Here is a 26200-nt window from a genome sequence, read left to right on the forward strand (position 1 = left end):
TATGGACTCAGAGCCTACTTAGAGTTTTTTGTTCTTGCTCTTTTACTTAATTAATTGTGTGACATTAATAGTCACTTAGCTTTTAATTAATTAATTGTCACTTACCTTAATTTCCTCAATTTTAAAATGGGGAGATTTGGGCTGAATTATTTCTAAGATCTCTTGCCTCAAAAACTCATTATTTGATTCAAAACAATAAATACTAGCATGATTTTCACCAAGCCAATTAAATAGTGCCTCAGAAAGAAAAAAAAGTGTTTCATATGATAAAGCAATTCTTTTTTAAAAAAAAAAATTTCCCCTCTTCTTTACAAAATAAGAAGAGATCATGGCAATCCCATGTAGAAATTGATATGACCCAGTTTGGGGCATAAAACCCTCAATTTTGACAAAGCATTGTTACTTCTATATGTATATTTTCTACAGGATTTTGTATTTTTATACCCACAAGGTGTATACATGTAGATTAGAAAGGATCTTTATTGGATTACTTTTAAAACAGGATTAAATGGGCAGCTGAATTCTCTTGTATTTTAGCTGACAACATTTTACAAAACCACTTTGGTCCTTAGTTCTTAGGGAATTAGTTCTTTAAATGTGAACACAAGGAAAATCCATTCTGAGGGTGTTTTTTAAGTGGTGACCTTAACTTCTAGTTATGTTGTGAAAAAAGAATCAGAATAAAGAGAAGAACCATGATAAAGAAAAAAAGTGAATATAGTACGCTTCATTCTGTATTTAGTTCTTACTCTTGATGTGTATAGTATTTTCCATCCTGAGTCTTCTGGAATTGCCTTAGATCATTGTATTGCTGAGAACAAAATCTATCAAAGTTGATCACTGGACAATGTTGCTGTTATTGTGTACACTGTTCTCCTAATCCTACTCATTTCTTTGCCCCAAACTGGGTCATATCAATTTCTACATGGGATTGCCATGATCTCTTCTTATTTTGTAAAGAAGAGGGGAAATTTTTTTTTTTTAAAAAGAATTGCTTTATCATATGAAACACTTTTTTTTCTTTCTGAGGCACTATTTAATTGGCTTGGTGAAAATCATGCTAGTATTTATTGTTTTGAATCAAATAATGAGTTTTTGAGGCAAGAGATCTTAGAAATAATTCAGCCCAAATCTCCCCATTTTAAAATTGAGGAAATTAAGGTAAGTGACAATTAATTAATTAAAAGCTAAGTGACTATTAATGTCACAAATTAATTAAGTAAAAGAGCAAGAACAAAAAACTCTAAGTAGGCTCTGAGTCCATACTTGGAATATTCTACCTTCTTGTGTCCTTGGTTATCTTTGAGAATCAGTTCATGCAAAAATTCCCAGATTTTTCTAAAATCTACCTGCTCAGTTAAATCTTAAGAGATTTATTTGAAGCAGAACTGAAACTATTATAAGAGGCAATCTGACAAAAAGAAGCTTAATTAGCAGCAACTTTGTTGGAAAATAATAATTATAAAAAATAATATATATATAAATAATAATTATATCTGTATCTCATTTTAAAAAAAGTGAAGAATAACAACATCTCAAACCTCTGCAATGCTTTATGGTTATAAAGCACCTAATATTATCTCATTTGAATTATACATCAGTCAGGGAGACCTTTTCTGAATGGGGAAACTGAAGCTTAAAGGGTGATGATTTTCTGAAAACCCCAAGTAATTGTAATAAACATTTAAGTGCCTCCTGTGGGGGATTTTTTATATGCTTTGATCGGTTCTTTCTTTGGAAATAGATAGCATTTTTTGTCATAGGTCCTTCAAAATTGTTTTGGATCTTATATTGTGGGGAATAGCCGTCATCAATGTTGCTCTTACCTGTGTACAGTGTTCTTCTGGTTCTGTTTACTTTACTTGGCATGAGGTTTTTTTGAAAGCATCCTATTAATCATTTGATGTTATAGACTGTTATGAGTCTGCTGTGATTGCCTATTGACAATGAGCAATTTATTTTTCTTTTTATTTACTTATTGGGGTTAAATGGTCACATAGCTAATATTAATAAGTTTCTGAATTTGAACTCAGGTCCTCCTCACTCCAGGGCTGATGCTCTGTCCATTGAGTCATCCAGCTGCCCAACAAAAGCAGTTTCAACAGATAGTTATCTAACACCTCACTCAATTCAGCAGAATGCTGAGAGGAATGGAAAGAATTGAGATGCTCTTATTGCATTATAGATATGAAAGAAAGATTAAATTAGTAAAGATATGTATACCTTTTAATTTCAGAGTGACTTATTAATTTAAATTCATTCATTAATTAAAAAACTAAAAGGTCAAGCAGAATTTAAATTTAACATTCCCAAAGAGAGGGAATTTTTTTCATTTTTTTAGTATTTTTATCCCTAATCTAGGATTAAGCTAGATCCCTTCCCCTTCCAGTGTGTATGCTTTCTCCTTTTGTAACACAAAGAATATAAATTCATCTTAACTAAAATATGGGAAGGTAAATCTCCTTCAAAGATAAGTTACAATGAAAGAATCTTTTAATTGGCAGGACCTCATAACTAAACGTAGGATGAATTCCAAGGCCAAATGATGGGTATAATTTTATATGATTCATATTATTGCTAGTCTTCTTTGGGGAAGACGATTGATTGGTACAATAGACTGCACACAGGGTTTTGGAGAGAAAGGATCAGGGTTCATATTCCACCTCTCTCACTTACTTTCTTATGTGGCCTTAATTATCAAACCTTCTATGTATTATGCTGGTGATATATAGAGAGGCAGAAAGCAGTCAGTTCTTGATCATATTCTACTAGTGGAGTCACTGTGCAAACAGCTATATACACAGAAGATATAAGATAAATGGACGATGACCTCAGAGGGAAGTTATTAGCATTAAGGGAATCAGGAAAGACGAGTTGAAGAAAGTTTGTTTTTTAGGTGGAACTTGAAGGGAGTGGGAGAAACAAGGGACCAAAAATGGGGCAAGAATTCCATGCATGGAGGCCCATGAAAAATACTAGAAGTTATGAAATGGCCCAAGTAACTTGAGACTTAATAATTAACTAAGTAGAAAGATATTAATATTACTCTGGCCTTTCCACTTCTGTAGATTAGACTTGACTGCTAAAGTCCTTTGTTGCTATTAGATACATATAATATCTTATATCTTTTCATCCTATTATTCATTGAAAAATAGTTTTATCTCCTTACTATGAAAATTTTTTGAAAATATATTTTTTAAGTGTTTGGATTTTTGCTGTAATACTTTGTGCAGCATAAAAATTGTTATATAGTAAACTAACCTATTATTGTAGAAAACATTTAGAAAATTCTTCAAATAAAATATTAGTCATTTCATCTGCTGGAGATGTAATTTAAAACACATAAATTGAAATTACTAGATTATGTTGGTTTCTATAATTTAAAAAGAATATGAGTCACTGTTTTGAAACTTGGAGAACACACCCAGAACCCACCCAAACTTCCATTTTCTTCTGAATGTATTTTTAATTATATGTAATAGATAGAATCCATTGTTCTTTGCTTATTCAGAAGACATCTAACACAAGCATTGCTTTCATTTTCAGATTATTCCAATAGTTGAGTTCCTCTGTTTTGTTGAAATTTAGAATTGCTTCTTGACTGGGCATGGTAAATAGCTAATAAGTTTGTAGATCTTGAGGTTAAAACAGTGTGAATCTAATAGAATTAGGTTAATTGTGAGACTAACAGAACTAAATTATCAAATTGGCTCTTCAGGCACATGTTAGGGGCTCAAGGTTAAATCTGAATCTCTATCTTTCCTAATGAAGAATTTTCCTTTTTCTCTGTGAACTTCCATTCTCCATTCCTAGATGGGAGTGAAAAAACCATAGTCGACAATATCTCAATTAAAAATAATTTTCTTTCTTTCTTTCCTTCTTTCTTTCCTTCTTTCTTTCTTTCTTTCTTTCTTTCTTTCTTTCTTTCTTTCTTTCTTTCTTTCTTTCTTTCTTTCTTTCTTTCTTTCTTTCTTTCTTTCTTTCTTTCTTTCTTTCTTTCTTTCTTTCTTTCTTTCTTTCTTTCTTTCTTTCTTCCTTTCTTTCTTTCTTTTCTTTTCTCTTCTTTTCTTTTCTTTTCTTTTCTTTTCTTTTCTTTTCTTTTCTTTTCTTTTCTTTTCTTTTCTTTTCTTTTCTTTTCTTTTCTTTTCTTTTCTTTTCTTTCTTTCTTTCTTTCTTTCTTTCTTTCTATTTTTTTTTTTTTCCTTTTGCTGAGGCAATTGGGGTTAAATAACTTGCCCAGGGTCACATAGCTGGGAAATATTAAGTGTCTGAGGTCAAATTTGAATTCGGGTCCTCCTGAGTGCAGGAGGACTACAGGTGGAGTGCAGGTGACTGCACCACCTAGCTGCTCCCAACCTTCCAGTTGGGTCAGCATGAGATTTAAGAAACAACCATAAACACTGCATAAACATTTGCAAGACTCAATACTTGGAGGAAAAAGGAGAACAATCTTTTTCCCATTTCCCTCCCAAAATATATGTGATAATTTTCAAGAAACCTGGGAAGAATACTGATCCTATTGATTGTCATTTCCATATAAAGGTACTGGGGGTAAAATCATGTTGCTTGGAAACCTCAATTCCTCAATTTAGAAACAGTGGTCAGGAAACAACCATTGGTTTTCATCAGCTGTGTTGGAGGGTTATTATTCAGAGAGGAGTTCATGATGATATTTTGTTTGTTTTGGGGCTCATTTTGTATTTTAATTCAGTGAAAGTAAAAAAGGTGTTTGATGGGCATGCTTAATGGGAAGTTTTTTGTTTTTATACTTTCTTTTCCTAGGGACTGAGAGAGAGATTGGGAGCATTTATTAAACATCTGCTATGTGCCTGGTATTATGCTAAGCTTTAGCTAAACAAAGAGAGACAAAAGGCAGCTCCTGCCCTGGAGGAGCTCATGGGCTAATGGAAGAGACAACATGTGCAGAGACAAAGTAATAGCATTAAAGAGGACTGGGGGAAGTTTCTCATTAAAGGTAGGAACTTTAGCTGATCTTTGGTGACAAAATCTAAGGAAGTCAGAAGGTAGTTGGGAAATGTTTACTTAATGTGATAGATTCATCAATTTTTAAAGAATTTATTAATAAAGCATTCAATTTTTACAAATGCAATAATTCAAACTCATTGAGAATGAGCAGGTTTTTGGTATAGATGCAACAAGTTAGACCACAGGTTTAGTTTGAAGAATGGAGACAATAATTTAGGTATAGCAATATTAGGTATAGCATCTAAAGATTAATTATTTGTATTTGAATGGAATAACCTAGTTATGTCACAGCATTTAAAAATCCTGTGCTTTGAATGATGCACTTTGTCATTAACTAGTGTGGGAACAGATGACAATTTTTAAAAATAACTAACATGAACTAAGGCAGAACATACCTTATTTATAAATGTAACATTACTGAGAAGGATTTTGTAAGTAAGCACATCATGATCCTTTCAAAGATAACAGGACACCATGAAATAAAATTAAACTGGACAACATGCCATTTTTAATTTTTGCAAAACTTGATAGGAGAAGATTTTTTCAAACTAAAGCCAATGCTTGGATAAAGTAAACGATTGACTCATCTTTTAAGACTTTATAAAATCATATCAATTTGAGTAGATAAAACTTGGTATGTTCAAAACCCTCTCATTTCTCTGTAAACATCTTCACATGTTAAAACCCTTTTAGGGTATTACCCAAGAATTTTTTTAGCTACTAAATTTAGCTACTAAAAACTTCTTGGGAGAAAGCAAGGAAATTACTATCTCTTACTTCAGAATCCTTTAAGATCATTTATTTTAAATATTTAGAGTAGTGAATTCTTGAAAAGATTTTTACTGTTGTTTTAAATTTTTTTCCTTAAGTTCATGTCACTGGATTTGAATAGAGGTGCTGAGACCTGTGCTATTCTATTTTACTGTCTATGTGAAGATAAAATGATTAGGTAGAGATCTGCTGTGATCAGATGATGAGATCATTAATATATTTCCTTGAAATACATTATTTCTTAGTTTTGTATAGAGGATCAGGAGCAGTGTCTTTACAATTTTTTGGTCTAATTTTTTTGTCGCCTCACTAAAGAATTGGAATAATGTTACAAGTGTGATGTAGAGGTGCCACTGGACTCTGTAAAGGCCATTGGGTCTACTCTTTGAGTTTAGAGATGCTTCTAATAAGGACGCATGGCTGATGTTTTCTGAAGACTATATATTAAAGTTGGAGGGAGAATGTTTTACTGTGATACCTGAGGGAATATGAATGCTGATGAAAATACATCTTTTAAAGTATTGGAGAAATAACTTTTGTCATACTGATATGATTGGGAACCATCTATGAGAAAATCATTGTTTTTCTGATTTCCTAAGGGACCGTCTCCATCTAGATAGACAGTTTTGTTTGGTGACATTCTTTGGGTCAGAAATTCTGGAAATTTTAGAAGAATTTTTAGGAATATTCTTACAAGGAAGAATCCTTTTGGGCCTTCTCTTCCTTCTTTACTAAGCAATTATTTGCCCAATAAATCTAACAGCACTAATTGAATTTTATTGTCTGTCCTCCTCTACTTAGCTTTTAGTCATATGTCTGTGTGGGAGGATATTGCTATATGAATTCATTCTTTTATTGTTAGGTCAATTATAAATCCTTGAGTGCTATCCTTGATAATTCAATTAAGGCTTCCATATTGTCATTCCTGGGCAGCTAAGTGGCACAGTAGTGCTGGGCCTAGAGTCAGTAAAATTCATCTTCCTCAGAGACTGCCTTCTTGTGTGACCAGGGGCATGACACTTAACCAGGTTTGTCTCAATTTCCTAATCAGTGAAATGAGCTGGAGAAGGAAATAGTGAACACTTCAGTATCATTAATAAGAAAAACCAAAGGAAGGACTGAAAAACAGCTGAAGAAAAAGGCTGTTACTCTTTCCAATCAGCCCTATATCTACCTCTTCTTGCCTGCTTATACTGTATCAAAAAATCTCCTTTTGTGCTGCAGCTCTAAAAGCTGATTTGGAATGGCAGAAGATGGAATGGAAGCAGCCCTGTCAGAAACGATGATTAGACTTTGTTCCTATGATCCTGCGGGGGCAAGCTCTTGACTTTACCCTTGGTCAGCTGTTTGCCAAGTATGTGCCACAGATCACAGGGGAAAATGGGCAACTGGGTGTGGATGGATCAGCCCAAACCTATCACCATTACCAGAAGGAAGACTGTGAGCATATGTCCGGCACTTGTCATCCTTGTATGTGAAGGACTTGATAATCTTTTTTTTTATTGTTTCATTACATGTAAAAGATAGTTACAGTCAAAATCCATTTTTCCCCAGATGGATCTGGTTAAGCCAAAGTCATCTTATTATAAAAACAGATCTTTTTAAAAAATAGAACAAAAAATTATTTTAGAGTAAAAAAGATTAACTTCCCCTAATAATGGGAGATAAACATGCCAATGTTTCTCCTATTATATAACATTAAGATATCCTAAATGCAAGAAAAATTATAGAAAAAGCTTATTAAACATGTCTACTTTCCACCTGTCATTTTTATTGGTAATATCCTAGTTCTATTGAACTGGTTTTCAACTGAAATGGTATTTGTGCTGTCATTATGACTATCAGGACTTTGTTCTATCTCCTTTCTCTCCTCTCCTTCCAAGTTCTCTATTAAAGATAACATTTCTCAGGAGTTTATTAGCATCTATGGGTGACTCACACAGATCTGTGATCTGTTTCAGGCTTTTTCCAATTCACCCCGGTCATGTTTCTCTAACTACCTATTGCAAATTTCAAGTTTGGATATTAGTTAGCTAACCAATAAACCTATAAATAGTGCAAAGCACTGTAAGAAGCCACAGGTCTGCTATAAAAGACAAAAGATGATACCTATGTTCACAGTCTAATAATGTCCTGTAGATGTCTGAAATTCAATTCAAACTCACTATTTATCTTCTCTTCACTTTCCAAAATCCTTTTTAATGCCCTTTTTTCTTTACAGGAACAATATTCATTCTTCCAGTCACTGAGCCTTGGAGTTACCATTGAATCTTCACTGTAATAGTTTGTTTAGGCAATAGTTCACTGGGAAGTTTTATTTAATATATCATTAATCTAATATCCAAGCCATTTCTAATTTGGGAAGAGAAATGTTTAAACTGGTCTATGGTCCCCCTTTCCCTTCCAGTATGATGGTGCTTCAAAACAATTTAAGGTAATGTTTATAGGACTTTTTAATCATATATTAAAAAATGTAATATTTTAGAATTGAGCAAACATCTATCCGTTTTCTCTTGGATGACTTCCTCTATTTTTCCTTTGTCAGATGGATAGGTTCCCATGGTTCATAGTACAAGAGTAAAGCAGATGAGAATGATATTTTGAATGATAAAATCAGATCCATTTTTGATGTTGTGCCATCTGACAGTGCCAAGATATTTGGGGTTGGCCACTTTCTTTTTTGGGTCTTATGTAATTGAGACTTTTAGCACCCCCTAAAACAGTTGCCATTGATTGTCTCTGGGGAGACTGGGCAGAAGTATGTGTGCTGAGCTGGTTGGTTGCAGTTAATCACTAGCTGATGGGCCCCTCCTCTCCTCACACATAGTGAGCAACACAATGGGGGGGTCCTGGGAACATAGTGTTTTCAAAGGTTTTGGTTTGCTGCCTCCATCGGGATTTGAGGGGAAGTGGTGGTAACGAGTAAAGTCATATAAAGGGAGCATGGTGAGTATGGCTTGTGCTTCCTCACAGTCTGGTCTTGATGGATTGACAAACTGTATTTTGAGTAAAATCTGAGACTTTCCAGGGCAGATTGGTCTTAGTTGAAGGCTGATGACTACTTTTGTGGCCTTGGACAAGTTTCTTGTCCTCCTTGGGGTTTATTTTCCTTATTTGTAGAATTTAGGCATTGGATTAAACAGCTTCTAAGGTCCTTTGTATACTTACTAAATCTATGATTGTCCAATAAAGAATGTCAACTGGATTTCAAGAACAGGACCAGGGATTGGCCCTGGGGGGGTGGAGAGAGCTCAGGGTTGTTACTTCAGAGAAAGGGGGAACCTTTCTCTTTCCCTTCATCCTCTTGGTGCATAATTGGTAACACAGAAGAGTGAGACAGGAGCAGGAAAGAGTACCTTGTACAAAGACTGGTTTACAGGGAGGGTTTTATGGTGGGGGTAATTAGAAAAGTTTTTAACTGTATGGATATTTAATTATTACTGAGGATCTCTGCTAAATTGTATCTATTTTATTGGTCAGTTAATTTAAGATATAGTCATTTGTGCAGTGTCTGTACAATTCAGCTAAGTAAGAAATAAACTTAAAAGACATCTCTAGGAAGAGTAAAACAAGATAAAAGACATGGAGATCAGTTACTCTGGAAATGAATTATGTATTTTTGAAAGAAATATTGTTTTGTTTTGTTTTTTATTCTCTCCACTGATTTCCATGTTGCTTTCCTTTAAAAAAAAATCTGGCTTTTAACATATAGTCAAACCAACCAAGTAAGGTAGATAAAATCTTTTGTATTAAATTTAAAATGAGATACATTTTAGCCTCAATGAAATATGGTTCCCATTAGCTACTAGATTGGGACTCATCTGCAGTCTTCCTTTTAAAATGCTGATTGGGAGTTTTTAAAAGTTCTTAGTGTATTGTTCTGAAAGCTGAGAAATAAACGAAAAAGGGAAAGCCAGTTGGATTTCTGATGCCTTAGCCAGTGACTGATATTTTATGGGAATTGTGGGTGTGTCTTCTATAGAGACTGTCAATTTTTTTCCCTTTTTCTTTGTTCTCTCTATGGGAACTTTGGAAAGATCCTGAGAAAGTTTTGCTCCTGAAGTGAGAGCCATTTTTTGGCTGGCTGATCAGTGACTAACTGGGAAGCAGGATAGAATTCCTCCCATTTACACAGCTGTCATCCAGGGACAAAGATTCTGAAATTTATTTGGTCTGTCCAGTCCAGGAACAAAGAGAGAAAGGAAGTTGTTGCACACTGAGCCTTTCTGGTAGGAAAGAGACCTCCTGAATACCCTGAACAAATTATAACTTTCTTACTCTGCTGTTGCATGCTTGCTTTTTTTTTTTTTTTTATGTGTGATTTCTTCTTTGTCTTTATGGCATATACTTTTTTTGTCATATTCCTGGAATAATAATCACTATCAGTTTTAACTTTTCCTTTTAATGTTTTTTTTTATTTATTCCTTTTGATAGCTGGATTGCCTTTTGCAATTCTTACTTCAAGGCATAGCCCCTTCCAGCGAGGAGTATTCTGTAATGATGAATCCATCAAGTACCCTTACAAAGAAGACACCATATCTTATGAATTATTAAGTGGAATAATCATTCCATTCAGTATAATCGTTGTAAGTTAAATCTACTTTTCTTGAAGTATGTCATTTTTAGATTATTTGTGTCTCATTTATAAATATGAGTAACCTCAGAAGCAAATTTATTTACTATATCCCTCAGAAGCATTTGGAGATGATAAGCTTATTATTATCATTTATATAGTACCTGCCACATGATATGCTCTATGTAAGCACTTTACAAATATATTCCATATCATATCTCAAGAGGCTGGTTCTATTGTTCTACTTTTGTAGACAAGGAAACTTAGACAAACAGAACACTTGCCTTGCCTTACCTAAAATTGCCTAATCTAAGGTGGGATTTGATCTCAGGCCTTCCTCACTCCAGGCTATGCTCTTCTCACTGTGCTGCCTTGCAGATTAAGATATGTAGTACAATTAGTTTATGAATCTTTCTCTAAAGAAAAACTATACTAAAGTAGGTTTTATATCTACTATACTAAAAATAGGTATAAAAGGATGATTGTGTATTAATTCATATTTTTCAAATATCTCTGATTTTAGAAATATAACAATCTATTGATATTTTGTTTTGTTTCTTTAAATGACAGTTTCAGCCAAAGTGTTACTCTGCTTTGGAAGGCAATGGGTTTCCTCTCAATAGAAATCTTCCAGTGAAGACTGGAATGCCTTTTTTTTTTTTTTTTTTTTTTTTTTTTTTTTTTTTTGCCGGGAGAGCAGAATTAGATTTAGGGGGCTTCCAAGATCTCCTTTCCAGTCCTGAGTTCATTGACATCGATATTAAAATAAAATTACAAAAATACACAACATACTTCTAGAATATTTAGGATCGAGAATATTCCTTTATAATAATTTTATAGTTGGAAAACTGCAACTACATGTACATGGAGTTCCTTTGCTTTACTAAACCAATGCTAACCTTGCAGCTTTTCCTCAGAAATTAGGAAGGGTGAGGGAAAATTGCTAATTCAGGGGTCTTTCATTTGACCCCTGGAAAGAACATGTTTCCTTTTAAAGCATTTTCAGATAATGCTATAAGAGAACCTACAATTCTGTACATAATTAAAACAAGCAAACAAACAAATAAATAAATTTTTTTTTAGTGGCTATATAAAGATGACCACAAATTAACCCCCTGATTCATCTGGTAGCAGCTTATTTGTAGAAAATGGAAAGATTTTTTTTTCCCTCTGGTGGATAAGCTATATATAAGTATTACAGTACTGTATAAAATAGTAGCATAGGATTTTTTGGGGGAGTGAGGTACATTGCTTATGTTTTAGGTTCATAATTTGTTGAAAAAATTGGTGTTATTTAACATGTCATCTAAAAGAAAACATTACATATATAAATAACTTATCCCTTCTTTGATTTACTGTAATACTAAAAACAATACAGATATGAATCCCTAATGTGAGAAACTGTTTTAAGTATAGTTTGGCCAGAATGGACATTTTTTTTTTTTTTTTTTAGCTTAGTGCACTACCTCCTAATTATTAATTTTGTTAAAAAGTATTTTATCCTATGGTGGTAACCACATACTTTAGTACAAACTCATCTGCATAAAATTGTTACATAATTGTATAGTTATGTTAGTGATTGATTCTCATTTATATAAAGATGTCTTTTTCAAGAAACCATCAAGTTGTTTTTTCTTTCCTTTTTTTTACTTTGGTTTGGAAATCAGTGAATCTACTTAGTTTAATAATCTTTGCCCTCTTGAGTTGATTATTAAAATATGAAAGTAATTAGTATTTTCTTATATATTTTTATATTTATTTATTTTTAATTAGGAGTATTATTCTGAGAAAATATTAGCTACTTAAGTAGGGATTTTTTGGATCTGTGATTTATTGATGAAAGCAATTCTCAATGAAAAAACTTGCTACACACATATATAAATCTAGGTGAATTGTACAGCATTTGATCAGAAATTTGTCATGGCTTGAACAAGGGATATGCTAATATTAATCCTTGTGCTCTGTAGGAAAACTTACTAAGCCAGTTATTAGAAAGGTAGCTCTATGACCTGTAAGAATGAGTTTTTAATGGCGTGAAAAAAGTCCCATTTGTTTATAGATAGTGTAATTGCAGAACCCAAAAATGTTTAGGATAATTCATTGGTGTACTAATTTCAAATTGACCTAGTCTTTCTGAAAATATATGTATTCTACAGAATCTGGTGTTCTATTCCACATGGATAGGAAATTTAGATGCTATTACATTTTTCCTTTATACTTTATAAGAGGTGATTTTGTAGATTTCAAAAGTATTTGTGTAACATTTTGAGCATAAAAATTGTTTTTTTCTTTCTTTTGCTCAAAATTTTTCCTAATCCATTTTAGTTATATTGTATTTTAAACCTTGTTTCTTAAACAAATCATCAGCAATTGTAAATATTATCAACATATTTTAGACTTCAAAATGTCCTGTGGCCAAATTAGTTTGAGGAAATGTTGTTCTAGTTTGTTTGTTAAAACTGAACTTTTATCAGGCAATAAATAATTAGCTTAGTTTCAGTTGCTTTTCATGTTTAAACAGTAATAAAACTGAATTTCTTGTTTTAAAAATCCAGTTATTCAAATTTTTATAGACTTTCTTTAGAAAAGCTAAATAGATATTTATTTGTATTTATTTCATCCAAGGCAGATGAAGAATTAAAAAAATACATGAACCCTGCATTCAGGAATCTTCTAGTTTAATTTAGAAGATGACAATCTAAATTATGTTAAAATTTTGTAATAAAAAATTCATTCATGGTAGTGATGCAAGCATAATTATCAAATGAATCATATTGGCAATAATTATTGTAATGATTTTGGTGGACAGAGAAGTTTGAATATTTTTTTGATGCTTTACAACTTATCATCAATATTAAATTAGTTCATTCTGTCATAATGAATTTTATGTTCCGGAGCATAAGCAATTTGAACCTTTTTCTTCTGGGAAACTTTTAATGGCTCTTTGTGACTTATAGGAGGATAATGTGATCAGAGCAGTGTTTTAGGAAAATTAATTTGGTACTAATGTGCTAAATGAATTTAATAGAAGAGAACCCAAAGATTTATAGATGATTAGAGCTGTAAATAAAGTTAAAGGTAGAACCAAGACTAGAAACCAGGTCTCCTATACTTTTCACTACATCAATATAATTGGGGCTTGCTTATTTGCTCAAGTAGTTCTGTAGTTGCAAAGCTTTATTATATTAGTGTTGTCCTGCATTCTTTTTTTAAGTAGTATTTATCTACAACAGTCATTCTCATTTACATTCATACTCTTTTTTTTTTTTTTTTTTTTTGCTTTCTTTAGTTGAGCAGCACAGTTTAGTGTGGTTCAAACTGAGATAATGCTCTAGGGCATAATATGTTTCTTTGACTTTGAATGTTTCTTCATTTAGCTTAATAGACCACAATTCTCAAAACTGAGTTAACCCACAGAATCAGTTTTTAAAACAATTTCAAGATGCTCCATTTTGAGGTTATTGCAGTAAGCAAGTAGTTGTTATAACAAGGTGTTCATTGCAATATTATAGGTTTTAGGTGATCAACTTTAAAAATTGGGGTGGGAGTTGGCAGTAGTAAACAGGATGGGAGGGATATTGCAAAGAAAAATGCTAATGAGACACAATTAAAAATAACTCCGATGTGTTGAGGGAACAACAATACTTTAAACAGAAACAGTGTAGTTATTCAAAAGCTAATTTTAAGGGATAAATGAATTTAGTTTTAGATATATGGTGTTTGAGGTTACTATGCAACTTTCAAGTGGAATTATCCAGGAGGTTGTTGGCAGTGTAAGACTAGAGCTTGGAGAAGAAATCACTAAGAAAATGCAGTTTGGGGAATGGTTCCTCTTATAGATAATTAAAAGACTGGATTCAATCACTCTTCAATAAACACTGGGTGACTGTTATGTATCAGGCACTGTGGCAAACAGTGGGAATTAAAATAAAAAGAAAGACAGACCAGTTCCTGCCTCCAAGAAGATTACAATCTAATGAAGGAAGGTTATACACAGAGCTAGACAAAACCTAGAACTATACTTGATACCAAGCAGAACAACTGTGAGAAATGAAGAGGAGGAAAGGCATTTAGAGAGTTTTTCCTCTACCCCCTAGTTGCTACTGAAGGCAGTAGTAAAGAGAAAGGAGGGTTATTATATAGGGCAAGGATTGTATCTTGGGGAAAACTCACAGGTAAGGTATAAAAGGCATAAGAAAAACTAGTGACAGAGTTTTGTATTAGAAATTGGAGCAAAACGAGGATAATGTAGTATCATGGAAATGAAAGGAGAGAATTTTAAGGGGAATGGATTGTGGTCATATATAGCAGAGAGGAAAGAAAAATGATAATTGCCTTTAAATTTTTTAGACTTGGCAATTCCAGGATAGTGAAGAGTATGGATCCACATTATGGACAATTAAGGGAGTCAGGGAATAGTGAAGGGTGCTGGCCTTTATCCATTTGGTACTTAAAGGTGATCTGTTATCTGCCATTTGATGTTTAAACTCAGCCTTCTTGGTAAGGTGACAAAATGATTAGAGAGTGGATGGGATTGCTTGGGTTAGAAAAGTAGAAAAAGTTTGGAATATATTTTAATTTGCTTATCTAACAGTAATTTTTGAGCATCCATTGCATATAAGATTCTGAGGGGGATGCCTAAAAAACATATAACCAAATGAATACTTTAACCATGAGTTAAAGATCTGAGTTTTAATTCTACCTTTGACACATACTAACTGTGTGACCTTGGAGGGTAGTCATTTAAATTCTCTCAGCCTTGCTTCATTGTGTAAAATGAAAAAGTTTAATTCAGTAACTCCTTAGGGTCCATTTCCAGTTCTAAATACATACATAAGCTTATATTCGTGAAAATAATTGATCCAAATTGAAGTGAGAAGAATCTTAAAGCAGAGGTCCAAACAATCTTTTGAGAGTTAGCAAACAGAAAACATTCCTAGTCCAGGAGAAGCTTTTGTGAAATCAATGTCATTGACTAATTGCTTGCTTTCTCAAGGAGGAGGAAAGTGGAGGAAGGGAGAGAATTTGGAATGCTTTATTTGAATTTACTTGAAAATAATAAAATATTGAATTATTTTTTAAAAGAATGTTATCTTTACATGTAATTGGAAAAAATAAAATACTACTTAAATATTAGGTCTCATTGGAATTGAAATTGTAGAGCATGTGTTGCATTTCAAAATGTGGAGATAGTGAGAGGAAGTATGTTATGAAACTGGTGTGAGAGCAATTAAAAAAAATTCTTATGCAATGTTGAAGTTCCAGAAAGTTCAGAAATTTCAGGCATCATTGATTTGTCTGGGGATGGACATTGGCAAGGGTTGGTAGGGAGCCTCCTTTTTACCTCTAAATCATATCACATAGCCCTACTCTACAAAAAAGGGAATTTGAATTTCAGTATAATTTAATTTTTTTTAAGTCACATGTATATTTAAATATAAAGAAACCAAATAGATGGCTTACTTCCTGAAATTTTTGGCATATCCCATTCCCTTTTAGCAGTGAAAACCATGAAACATTATTGGTTTTCCATTGATTCCAAGTATATCTTTTTTTTTTCATGTGTCAGAGAATAGTTTATTTTTTAGTAAATCCTGTTTCCTTTTTCTTTTAATAGCCATTCATTATTTTTTGTATTTTTAAGCACATTGGAAGGCTTTCTTTTGTGATTTTGAGATCACTAAAATATTAGATTTCAGTAGCTCAAAAACATGTAGTCCAAATTCCTCTTTATAGAAGTGGGAAATGATTCTTTATCACACAGGATTTTTGAACCAAGATTCTCTATTTGAAAATTCATCAGATTTTCTAGTAGAGATGCATTTGGTTCTGGTGCCTTAATCTTATCTATTGCATATCCTCTTGAAGCTCTTACTATTATTAGAAAACTTGTCATTTTTATCAGATATAACACTTCTAGGAACGTTCACACACTTGTTGGATTTGTGGAATATTTATCTTAATTTCTGCCAAAAGTTTTTTTTTTTTTTTGGTGGGGGAAGAAAGATTACTTGAAATCACATTACAGGTACTTGAAATGCCTTTTTTTTTTTTTTTTTTTTTTGAGGAGGGGGAACAACTAAGCAGGTTTTTAGTGATTGTTTTAATAAGACTTCCTAAAGGAAGTCTGGCTTAAAGATCTGGAAAAGAGGAATTGAGAGGCCTCATCAGCTAAATAAATGCTCTTTGTACTTTTGGCAACAGTATTCAGTCCCTGTTCCTTTACTTCAGATTCTAAACTTCTTCAAATTACCACTCTTTTGGCAAAAGCAGACATTTGTTTTTGAGATCAAGGATAAATGAAAATGTGACTTGGAATATAATATATTTTACACACAAGGCATTCCTGTTGGGTCTTTAATGGTTTACTATGGAAAAATTTGCAATCTTTGAAAAATGAGGACTTCCATCTAAAGGACACCAATATAACCATCCTTTTAGATCCATGTTTATCTGAAAATAGAAGTAAAAGAAGGACAAGGCAATAAGTGTTTTTTAAGAGCCTTCTTTGTGCTAGGCACTGTAACACTGTGCACCAACAAAAAGAAAGGATTTGAGTGGTCTCAGCTGTAACTTCTTGACTAGCATCCAACAGAAATGAAAATGATTTTCACATAGTTTAAATTAATATATCAGTGGTAGTATATATTTTTGAACACTACTTTGTGTCATGATTTTATCAGAATTTTCACTTCATTAATTACTGATTCTTTTTTTTTTTTTTTAACATTTATTTTTTGTCTCTCTTTTTCAGATGATTCTTGGAGAAGCCCTGTCTGTTTACTACAATCTCTTGCATTCAAATTCCTTTGTCAGGAATAACTACATAGCCACTATTTACAAAGCCATTGGGACATTTATGTTTGGGGCAGCTGCTAGCCAGTCCCTGACAGACATTGCCAAGTATTCCATAGGCAGACTTCGACCCCACTTCTTAGCTGTCTGTGACCCTGACTGGACAAAATTCAATTGTAGTGATGGCTATATTGAAAACTTCCCATGTCGGGGAAATTCAGTAATAGTAAACCAGGGAAGGTAAGTGTGAAATATGTCGGTTTTTTATGTTTTGTATTCATAGTACAGGGGGTGGATATCTTGAGATGATGGAATATTTATTACTACTTGGTCAAATTAACATGGACATTAGGAGTTTCTTTTTTACATTTTCTTCATTTTTCTTTGCCTGTCAAGAACATTTAGGTGAAAATATTTTTGTCCCTAGATGTTTTTCATCTTATATCAAAGCATGAAAAGTTGTATAGCATCTTAAATTTTTTTTTTTCCAGATCTGAATTCTTTCCCTTCATCCTCTCTCTCCCTTCCCACAAAATGTCAAGCAAAACAAATTCCCATGTTGGCCATGTCTCTCCAATTCCTCCCTTCTCCTTCCCCTCAACCCCCAAAAAGAGGAAAAGAAAAAGTTCTAATCTGCATTCTTGAATCTATTACTTCTTTATCTGGAGGTATATAGCATATTTCATCATGAGCTCTTTGGAATTGCAATTAGTCATTATATTGATCATAGTTGTTAACTTTTTCAAAGTCTTTATGACCTAGTCTTGCTCACTTCATCAGTACATAATAACCTTTCCAAGTTTCTCGGTAACCATCCCATATATCATCTCATACTGCATTTCATAGACCATAACTTGGTAAGCTATTCCCAACTTGATTGGAACTCCCAGTTTAATTATTTGCTGTCACAAAAAGAATATCTTCATAGCTTCTTTATGTTCCAAGGAAACTGAGAGGTCATTTAAAAAATATTTTCAATAGTATTACATATATATTTTTTTATTTTTATTTTTATTTTTATTTTTTTTATTCATTTTTCCAAATTATCCCCTCCCTCCCTCCACTCCCTCCCCCCGATGACAGGTAATCCCATACATTTTACATGTGTTACAATATAACCTAGATACAATATATGTGTGTAAATACCATTTTCTTATTGCACATTAATTATTAGCTTCCGAAGGTATAAGTAACCTGGGCAGACAGATATTAGTGCTAACAATTTACATTCACTTCCCAGTGTTCCTTCTCTGGGTATAGTTATTTCTGTCCATCATTGATCAACTGGAAGTGAGTTGGATCTTCTTTATATTGAAGATTTCCACTTCCATCAGAATACATCCTCATACAGTATTGTTGTTGAAGTGTATAGTGATCTTCTGGTTCTGCTCATTTCACTCAGCATCAGTTGATGTACGTCTCTACAAGCCTCTCTGTATTCCTCCTGCTGGTCATTTCTTACAGAGCAATAATATTCCATAACCTTCATATACCACAATTTACCCAACCATTCTCCAATTGATGGACAACCATTCAACTTCCAGTTTCTAGCTACAACAAAAAGAGCTGCCACAAACATTTTGGCACATACAGGTCCCTTTCCGCTCTTTAGTATTTCTTTGGGATATAATCCCAATAACAGCAATGCTGGGTCAAAGGGTATGCACAGTTTGATAACTTTTTGGGCATAGTTCCAAATTGCTCTCCAGAATGGCTGGATTCTTTCACAACTCCACCAACAATGTATCAGTGTCCCAGTTTTCCCACATCCCCTCCAACATTCATCATTATTTGTTCCTGTCATTTTAGCCAATCTGACAGGTGTGTAGTGGTATCTCAAGAGTTGTCTTAATTTGCATTTCTCTGATCAATAGTGATTTGGAACACTCTTTCATATGAGTGGAAATAGTTTCAATTTCATCATCTGAGAATTGTCTGGTCAAATCCCTTGACCATTTATCAATTGGAGAATGGTTTGGTTTCCTATAAATCAGGGTTAGTTCCCTATATATTTTGGAAATGAGACCTTTGTCAGAACCTTTCCTTTTAAAAATATTTTCCCAATTTGTTACTTCCCATCTAATCTTGTTTGCATTAGTATTGTTTGTACAGAAACTTTTTAGTTTGATGTAATCAAACTCTTCTATTTTGTGATCAATAATGATCTCTAATTCTCCTCTGGTCATAAATTCCTTCCTCCTCCACAAGTCTGAGAGGTAGATTATCCTCTGTTCCTCTAATCTATTTATGATCTTATTCTTTATGCCTAAATCATGGACCCATTTTGATCTTATCTTGGTATATGGTGTTAAGTGTGGATCATATCTAATTTCTGCCATACTAATTTCCAGTTTTTCCAACAGTTTCTTCCGAATAATGAATTTTTGTCCCTAATATTAGTATTATATTTTTGCAATTATATGGAATGGAGTTTTTAGTGTTCGTTTTTGTAAGATTATGAGTTCCAAATTTTTTCTCTCTTTCATTCCTCTTTCCCTAAGGCAGCAAGATATCTGATATATCTTATACATGTACAATCATTTAAAACATTTTCGTATTAGTTATATTATAAAAGAAGAAATAGAACAAAAGGGAAAAATCATGAGAAAGGAAAAGCAAGCAAACAAAGAAGGTGAAAATAGTGTGCTTCAATCTTCAGTCATTCTCCATAGTTCTTTCTCTGGATGCACATGGCATTTTCCACCCCAGATCTATTGGAATTGTCTTTTATCATTAATTGCTGAGAAGAGCTAAGCCTATTTTGTTGCTGTTTACAATGTTCTCCTGGTTTTGCTCATTTCACTTAGCAGCAGTTCATATAAGTCTCTCCAGGCTGCTCTGAAATCATCCTGCTGATTATTTCTTATAGAACAATAATATACCATAGCTTATTCGGCTATTCTCTAACTGATGGGCATCCACTCAGTTTCCATTTTTTGCCACTACAAAAAAAGAGTTGCTACAAACATTTTTGCACATGTGGGTCCTTTTCCCTCTTTTATAATCTCTTTGGGATACAAGCCTAGTAGTGAGACTGTTAGATCAAAGAGTTTGTACAGTTTTTTTTGTTTGTTTGTTTTGTTTTTTCTTGTAATAATAATAGCTTTTTATTTTCCAAAATATTTGCAAAGGTAGTTTTCAACATTCAGTCTTGCAAAATCTGCATTCTAAATTTTTCTCTCTCCTTTTCCTTCTCCCCCTTCCCTTAGACAGCATACTAATACAGTATAGGTTATATATGTAAGCACACAGCATGATCGCTTTTGAACATAGTTCCAGATTGCTCTCCAGAATGGTGGAATCATTTCACAACTGTGTTACTGTCCCAGTTTTCCTACATCCACTCCAAAATTTTTCTTTATCTTTTCCTCTCATTTTAGCTAATCTGATCGGTGTAAGGTGGTACCTCACAGTTGTTATAATTTGTATTTGTGATTTAGATCATTTTTTAATCTGACTTCAGATACCTTTGATTTCTTCATTTGAAAATTGTCTTTTCCTATCCTCTGATCATTTATCATTTGGGGAATGACTTGTATTCTTATAAATTTGAGTCAGTTCTCTTTATCTTTTAGAAATGAGGTCTTTATCAGAAGCACTGGCTATAAAAATTGTTTCCCAGCTTTCTGCTTTCTTTCTAAACTTAGCTGCTTTGGTTTTGTTTGTGTAAGACCTTAATTTAATGTAATCAGAATTACCCATTTTGCATTTCATAATGTTCTCTAGTTCTCTTTTGGTAATAAATTCTTCCCCTCTCCCTTCTGATTGATCTTACAGGTTAACTATCCCTTGTTCTCCTAATTTGTTTCACCTTTATGTCTAAATCATCCTTTATGTTTGAACCTGTTTTGACTTTATCTTGTTATAGAGTGTGAGGTTTTTGTCTTTGCCTAGTTTTGCCATACAGTTTTCCAGTTTTCCTAGCAATTTTTATCAAATAGTGGGTTCTTATCCCGGAAACTGGAGTCTATGGTTTTATCAAACAGTACAATAGTCAGTGACTATTGTGTCTTATGTACCTAACCTATTCCTTATATCCACCTCTCTTTCTCTTAGCCAGTACCTACTTGATAGTTTTTCCAAACAGTTTGTTAGTTACTTTTTATTATAGTAGTTGGAGGCTTTGAATTTATTGAGTAGGTTCTTTTGCTTATATATTTTATATACTTAATTTGTTCCACTGATTGAATTTGTTATCTTTTAAGCAGTGCCAAATTGTTTTGATGATTATTACTTTATATTTAGATCTTATATCAGTGGGCATCCTTCCTACTTTTAAATAAATTATTTCCTTTGACATTCTTAACCTTTTATTCTTTCACATGAATTTTTTTATAGTATTATAAAATAAGCATTTGATAGTTTGATTGGTATCACCCTAAATAAGTAAATTAGTTTTAGGTGGTTTTTATCTTTTTTTTTTTTAAATGTTGATTCTACTTACCCATGATACTCAGATCTTATTTGTATAAAGAATGTTTTCTAATTTTATTCATGGTGTATGTATGTGTGTGCACACACATATATGACATACACATGACAATAGACTTGCAAATATTTCGTTTACTATAGTTATTTAAATGGAATTTACTCTTTTCTTCCTACTGAATTTTGTTGGCAATATATAGAAATACTGATGATTTATGTGGGTTCATTTTGTCTTCCAACTCTGTTAAAGGTTTTGTTTCAATAAGTTTTTTCAAAGATTTTTATTGTACCTTTTGATATAATTTTCCTGTAGGTTATTGAAGTCTGAATTAGATTGAAATTATAAAACTGGAATGAAAGACAAAGTCTAATTTCAGATAAGCCCTTATAGCTTCTGGTTGAATGGGTGGGAATTGTTAATAAATATCACTATTTGTAAATTAATCAGCAAACATTTGTTAAATATTTACTAGGTTCTGGAGATAAAAAGAAAGTAAAAATCAACTTCTACCTTCAAGGAGGCACATTCTGATGGGGGAAACATCATGCAAACAACCATGTATTAACAAGATTCATATAAGACAAAATAGTGATAATCTCAGAGGAAAAGCATTAGTATTACTGGGAGAACAAGAAAGATTTCTTACAAAGAGAACTCTTAGAGAGTTGAAAGAAACTTGGCACAGAGATGAAGTGGGAGATAGTAACGATGCAGGTGGTGGCAAGGTCAAAGGTATGATCATGGCGTGTGTCATTGAGGTGGCATGGAGACTGAGCCAGGCTCTGAACTCATTGAGAAACAGAGGGGCTGTCTCTGAGGTCAGTAGGAATAGCTATTAGAATTTGGGTTGGGAGATAACTATAGATGATTGAACCTCAAAGTCAGAGTGCTAATAGTGGGAGAATTTGGCAGTGGGGAGCAAGAAAAATTCTTTTCTTTTTCTTTTTTTTTTTTTTTACATTATTATTTTTTTTTAAATTAACGCCTTTTATTTACAAAGCATATGCATAGGTAATTTTTCCAACATTGACCCTTGCAAAACTTTTTGTTTCAAATTTTCTCCTCTTCCTCCCACCCCCTCCCCTAGCTGTCAGGTAGTCCAATATATGTTAAATATGTTGAAATACATGTTAAATCCAATACATATATACATATTTATTTTGCTGCACAAGAAAAATCAGATCAAGAAGAAAGAAAAAAACTGAGAAAGAAAACAAAATGCAAGCAAATAACAGAGTGAGTGAAAACTATATTGTGTTCCATACTTTGTTTCCATAGCTCTCTCTCTGGGTGTAGATGGCTTTCTTCATTACTGAAGAATTGAAACTGGTTTGAATCATCTCATTGTTGAAGAAAGTCATGTCCATCGGAATTGATCATCCTATAATCTTCTTGTTGTCGTGTACAATGATGATCTGGTTCTGCTCATTTCACGTAGCCTCAGTTTATGTAGATCTCTCCAAGCCTCTCTGAAATTATCCTGTTGGTCATTTCTTACAGAAAAATAATATTCTGTAACATTCATATACCAGAACTCATTCAGGCATTCTCCAATTGATGGGTTTCCAGTTTCTTGCCACTACATGTTTGCACATGTGGGTCCCTTTCCCTCCTTTAAGATTTTTTTGGGATATAAGCCCGGTAGAAACACTGCTATGTCAAAGGGAATGCACAGTTTGATAACTTTTTGAGCATAGTTCCAAACTGCTCTCCAGAATGGTTGGATCCATTCACAATTCCACCAACAGTATATCATTGTCTGAGTTTTTCCCACATCCCCTCCAATATTCATCATTATCTTTTCCTGTCATCTTAGCCAATCTGAGAGGTGTGTAATGTGATACCTCAGAGTTGTCTTAATTTGAATTTGAATAGTGATTTGGAGCACCTTTTCATGTGGCTACAAATTGTTTCAATTTCTTTATCTGAAAATTGTCTGTTCATATCCTTTGACCATTTATAAATTGGAGAATTGCTTGAACTAATATAAATTTGAATAATTTCTCTATATATTTTAGAAATGATGCCTTTATCAGAATCTTTGGACGTAAAAATATTTTCTCAGGTTTTTGCTTCCCTTAAGAATTCTTAGATCCCACCAGAACCTAGTGAACTGTTGGCTATGGAAGTGATGGGGTCGGCCCTGAATGATGGAGTTGAATTACTAGTAGGTGAGGTAGCAATTCCTAGTTCAGATAGGAGGAACAAGACGCACGTGAAGAATTCATAATGGCATTCTCTTTGGCAAAAGATGCCTTCATTTACAAGAAAAGGTGATGGACAAAATGAAGAGGAAGATAGACACCATAAGTGGTCAATACGAAATAGATTCAGGAGAGCATTTAGTTGGCAAGGAAAGGGGTTTTAACAGTTAACAAGGGAAAAGACAAGTTTCCATGGAACTCAGAGTTAAGTAGAAGAAAGGGAACCCCATGAGGTTGGAGCATGCCACTAACTGACAGGCCCAACCCACAGAGGATTAAGAGAGCTAGTGCTGTAACAAGGAGAGAGAGAGACAGCAAGGAGTCATGGGGGGAAGGAGTGAGAAGGAAGACAGAGCCAGGCAGATTGCTGTGTGATTCCTCAACGATGACAGAGGCCATGGGCAGGTTTATAGGGAAATTTCACTTCGGGGGCTTGGCATCACAAGTAGGCTTTCTGATTGAACAAGGCCTGGAGTGGGATAAAGCCAAGCAAATTCCCCTCTCTGCCTTTCTCTGCTACCCTACCTAGCCACTCAGGGGCTCATCAGAAGGAAGGAGCAAGTGGTGCCATGGGGGTACCATGTCATGTCTAGCAAGGGTCTGGTTCTCTGAGAGGAGTGAGAAAAAGGCAAGTTCCTTTCCTATAAAGAACACCAGGGAAGAGGTAGACAGTATACAGTGACAGTTTGGGGAAGGGGTTGTGGGTGGAGAGGTATGAGAACAAGAGGACAAAGCAGATGGGAGGAGGTGACTAGGAAAAGGACTTGTCCAGTAAAAGCTGGGGTTTCCGAGTGGAAATGGGAGAGCCGGTCAGGGAGAGAGTTTGTTGGTCATTGAAAAATGAGTTCAGGAAGATTGTCATTGGCTAAGAAAAAAATCCACTGAAGGGTGATTAGAGTGTTTGGAGGCTACTTTTGGTGTCCAGCCTTATGGCAGGCTTAAGAACTGAAAGGGGCTAGAGGGGGTATGAGGCTTATATTGAAGTTCTCTAGCAGGAGGACAGAATTTGAGGAAGAAGCCTAGCTGAAGCCCCAGGGTTAATGGGAGACTGTAGCTAGCATGTCATGGTTGCTGTGATCTGGGCTTTCTCTTTGTAATACTGGAACAGAAAGCCTGAGACATGGACTGGGGCGGATCCTAGGGAGGACTGAAAATACTCAGCAGGGAGCAGGGGGCTGGCTGGCCCAGATGAGAAGTTAGAGGTCCAGGCCCAGGCCCAGGCCCAGGCCCGGGGGCTCTGTAGGAGAGTATAGAGCACTGTTACTTTGGAAAACTGTAGACAAGCTACAGGTGGAGGCTTAGACATTTATTTTGGGGTCATGGTTAAGAGATTGTTGGCTCTAAAAATTAAAGGATTACATATCATGTAAACATCAAGTGTAACATAATAGACTCCCCGATGCATACCCGGTTCATTGCAATTACATGATAAAGTTTATGATTATTATAGACTTCTTATGGTTCCAGGACTATTTTTCCACCAGGATTATTATTAATGGTGATCCTGTATTTTGGCAAATGGAGGCCCTGTTCTTTTGAACTAGAACTCTCCAGATGGCAGTTTGTTTTGGATGGAGTTTTTCCCTTAGAAGAGCTCTGTGTTTATTTCTTCATTCCAAAAAGTGTAAAATTGGCTTCATGATGGTATTTTTTGCTGACTTGCCAGATCCAGGTAGGAAGGAAGCAGCAAGGCCAGATGCCTTTAAGAGAAAGTAACATTGATTTTAAGAAAATATAGAAACTGAATTTGGAATTGCTAAATTACTGACATCTCTCCAATTTTCCTTTCACTCATAAGGGGAAAAGTAGAATTTTTGACAAAAGAGTTCATATAGTTGATTTTTACACTTGGAACATTTTAAAGACTTTGACATTCAATTCTGGTAATGGTAAAAACTTATTTCTGTAGTTTTTGTTTAAATAGCAAAAAATAGAAGTAAAAGATGAATAGTCTAAAGACAAGTGAAAGTCATGAGCAAATTAGACATGGGAGTTGCCTTATCAAAATAGAACTTTAAAACATAATTCTATAAAAGTAAAGGCATGACAAAAATAGATAAATGATAATTTCCTATTGGAAGTGCAATAGGTGATCTCATGTAGCCAGAACGATAGGTATATTAAATTCATCAGATTAAGATTTTTGATAGCAACATTTTTTTTTTAATTCAGCAGCATGTGCTGACTGCTGGTTAATGCAACAAACAGAGTATTTCTCCATGTCCATTACCTTTGGCAGCCCTTAGATGAAACAGCCTATAGGAAAAACAAGAGCATTTGTAATGGAAACATAAAGCTACGAGAATCCTTTTTCTCTCCTTTCCCCACCCAGTTGGAAAAATACAGTACAGGATAAATATATTGAATCCAACTGTCTGGATGACTCAGTTCCATTACTTTCATCAGAACAGAGTCTTTGAAAGTCATACTTCAGGGAAGAGG

At 33.9% G+C, this 26200-nt stretch overlaps 1 protein-coding gene across 2 annotated transcripts in view; it reads left to right on the top strand.

The window, feature by feature from the left end:
* Window positions 1-26200, top strand: part of PLPP1 (phospholipid phosphatase 1) — a 113651-nt gene that overhangs the window by 48511 nt on the left and 38940 nt on the right. The window contains exons 2-3 of one of the 2 annotated variants that reach the window (XM_074282503.1): window positions 10192-10343; window positions 17085-17365. In XM_074282503.1, coding sequence (XP_074138604.1) covers window positions 10192-10343; window positions 17085-17365 — 433 coding nt within the window. The remainder of the gene's footprint in view (window positions 1-10191; window positions 10344-17084; window positions 17366-26200) is intronic. The other variant, XM_074282504.1, reaches the window with a different exon arrangement.

The sequence above is a fragment of the Sminthopsis crassicaudata genome, chromosome 1, assembly GCF_048593235.1.
Source record: "Sminthopsis crassicaudata isolate SCR6 chromosome 1, ASM4859323v1, whole genome shotgun sequence".
NCBI lineage: Eukaryota > Metazoa > Chordata > Mammalia > Dasyuromorphia > Dasyuridae > Sminthopsis > Sminthopsis crassicaudata.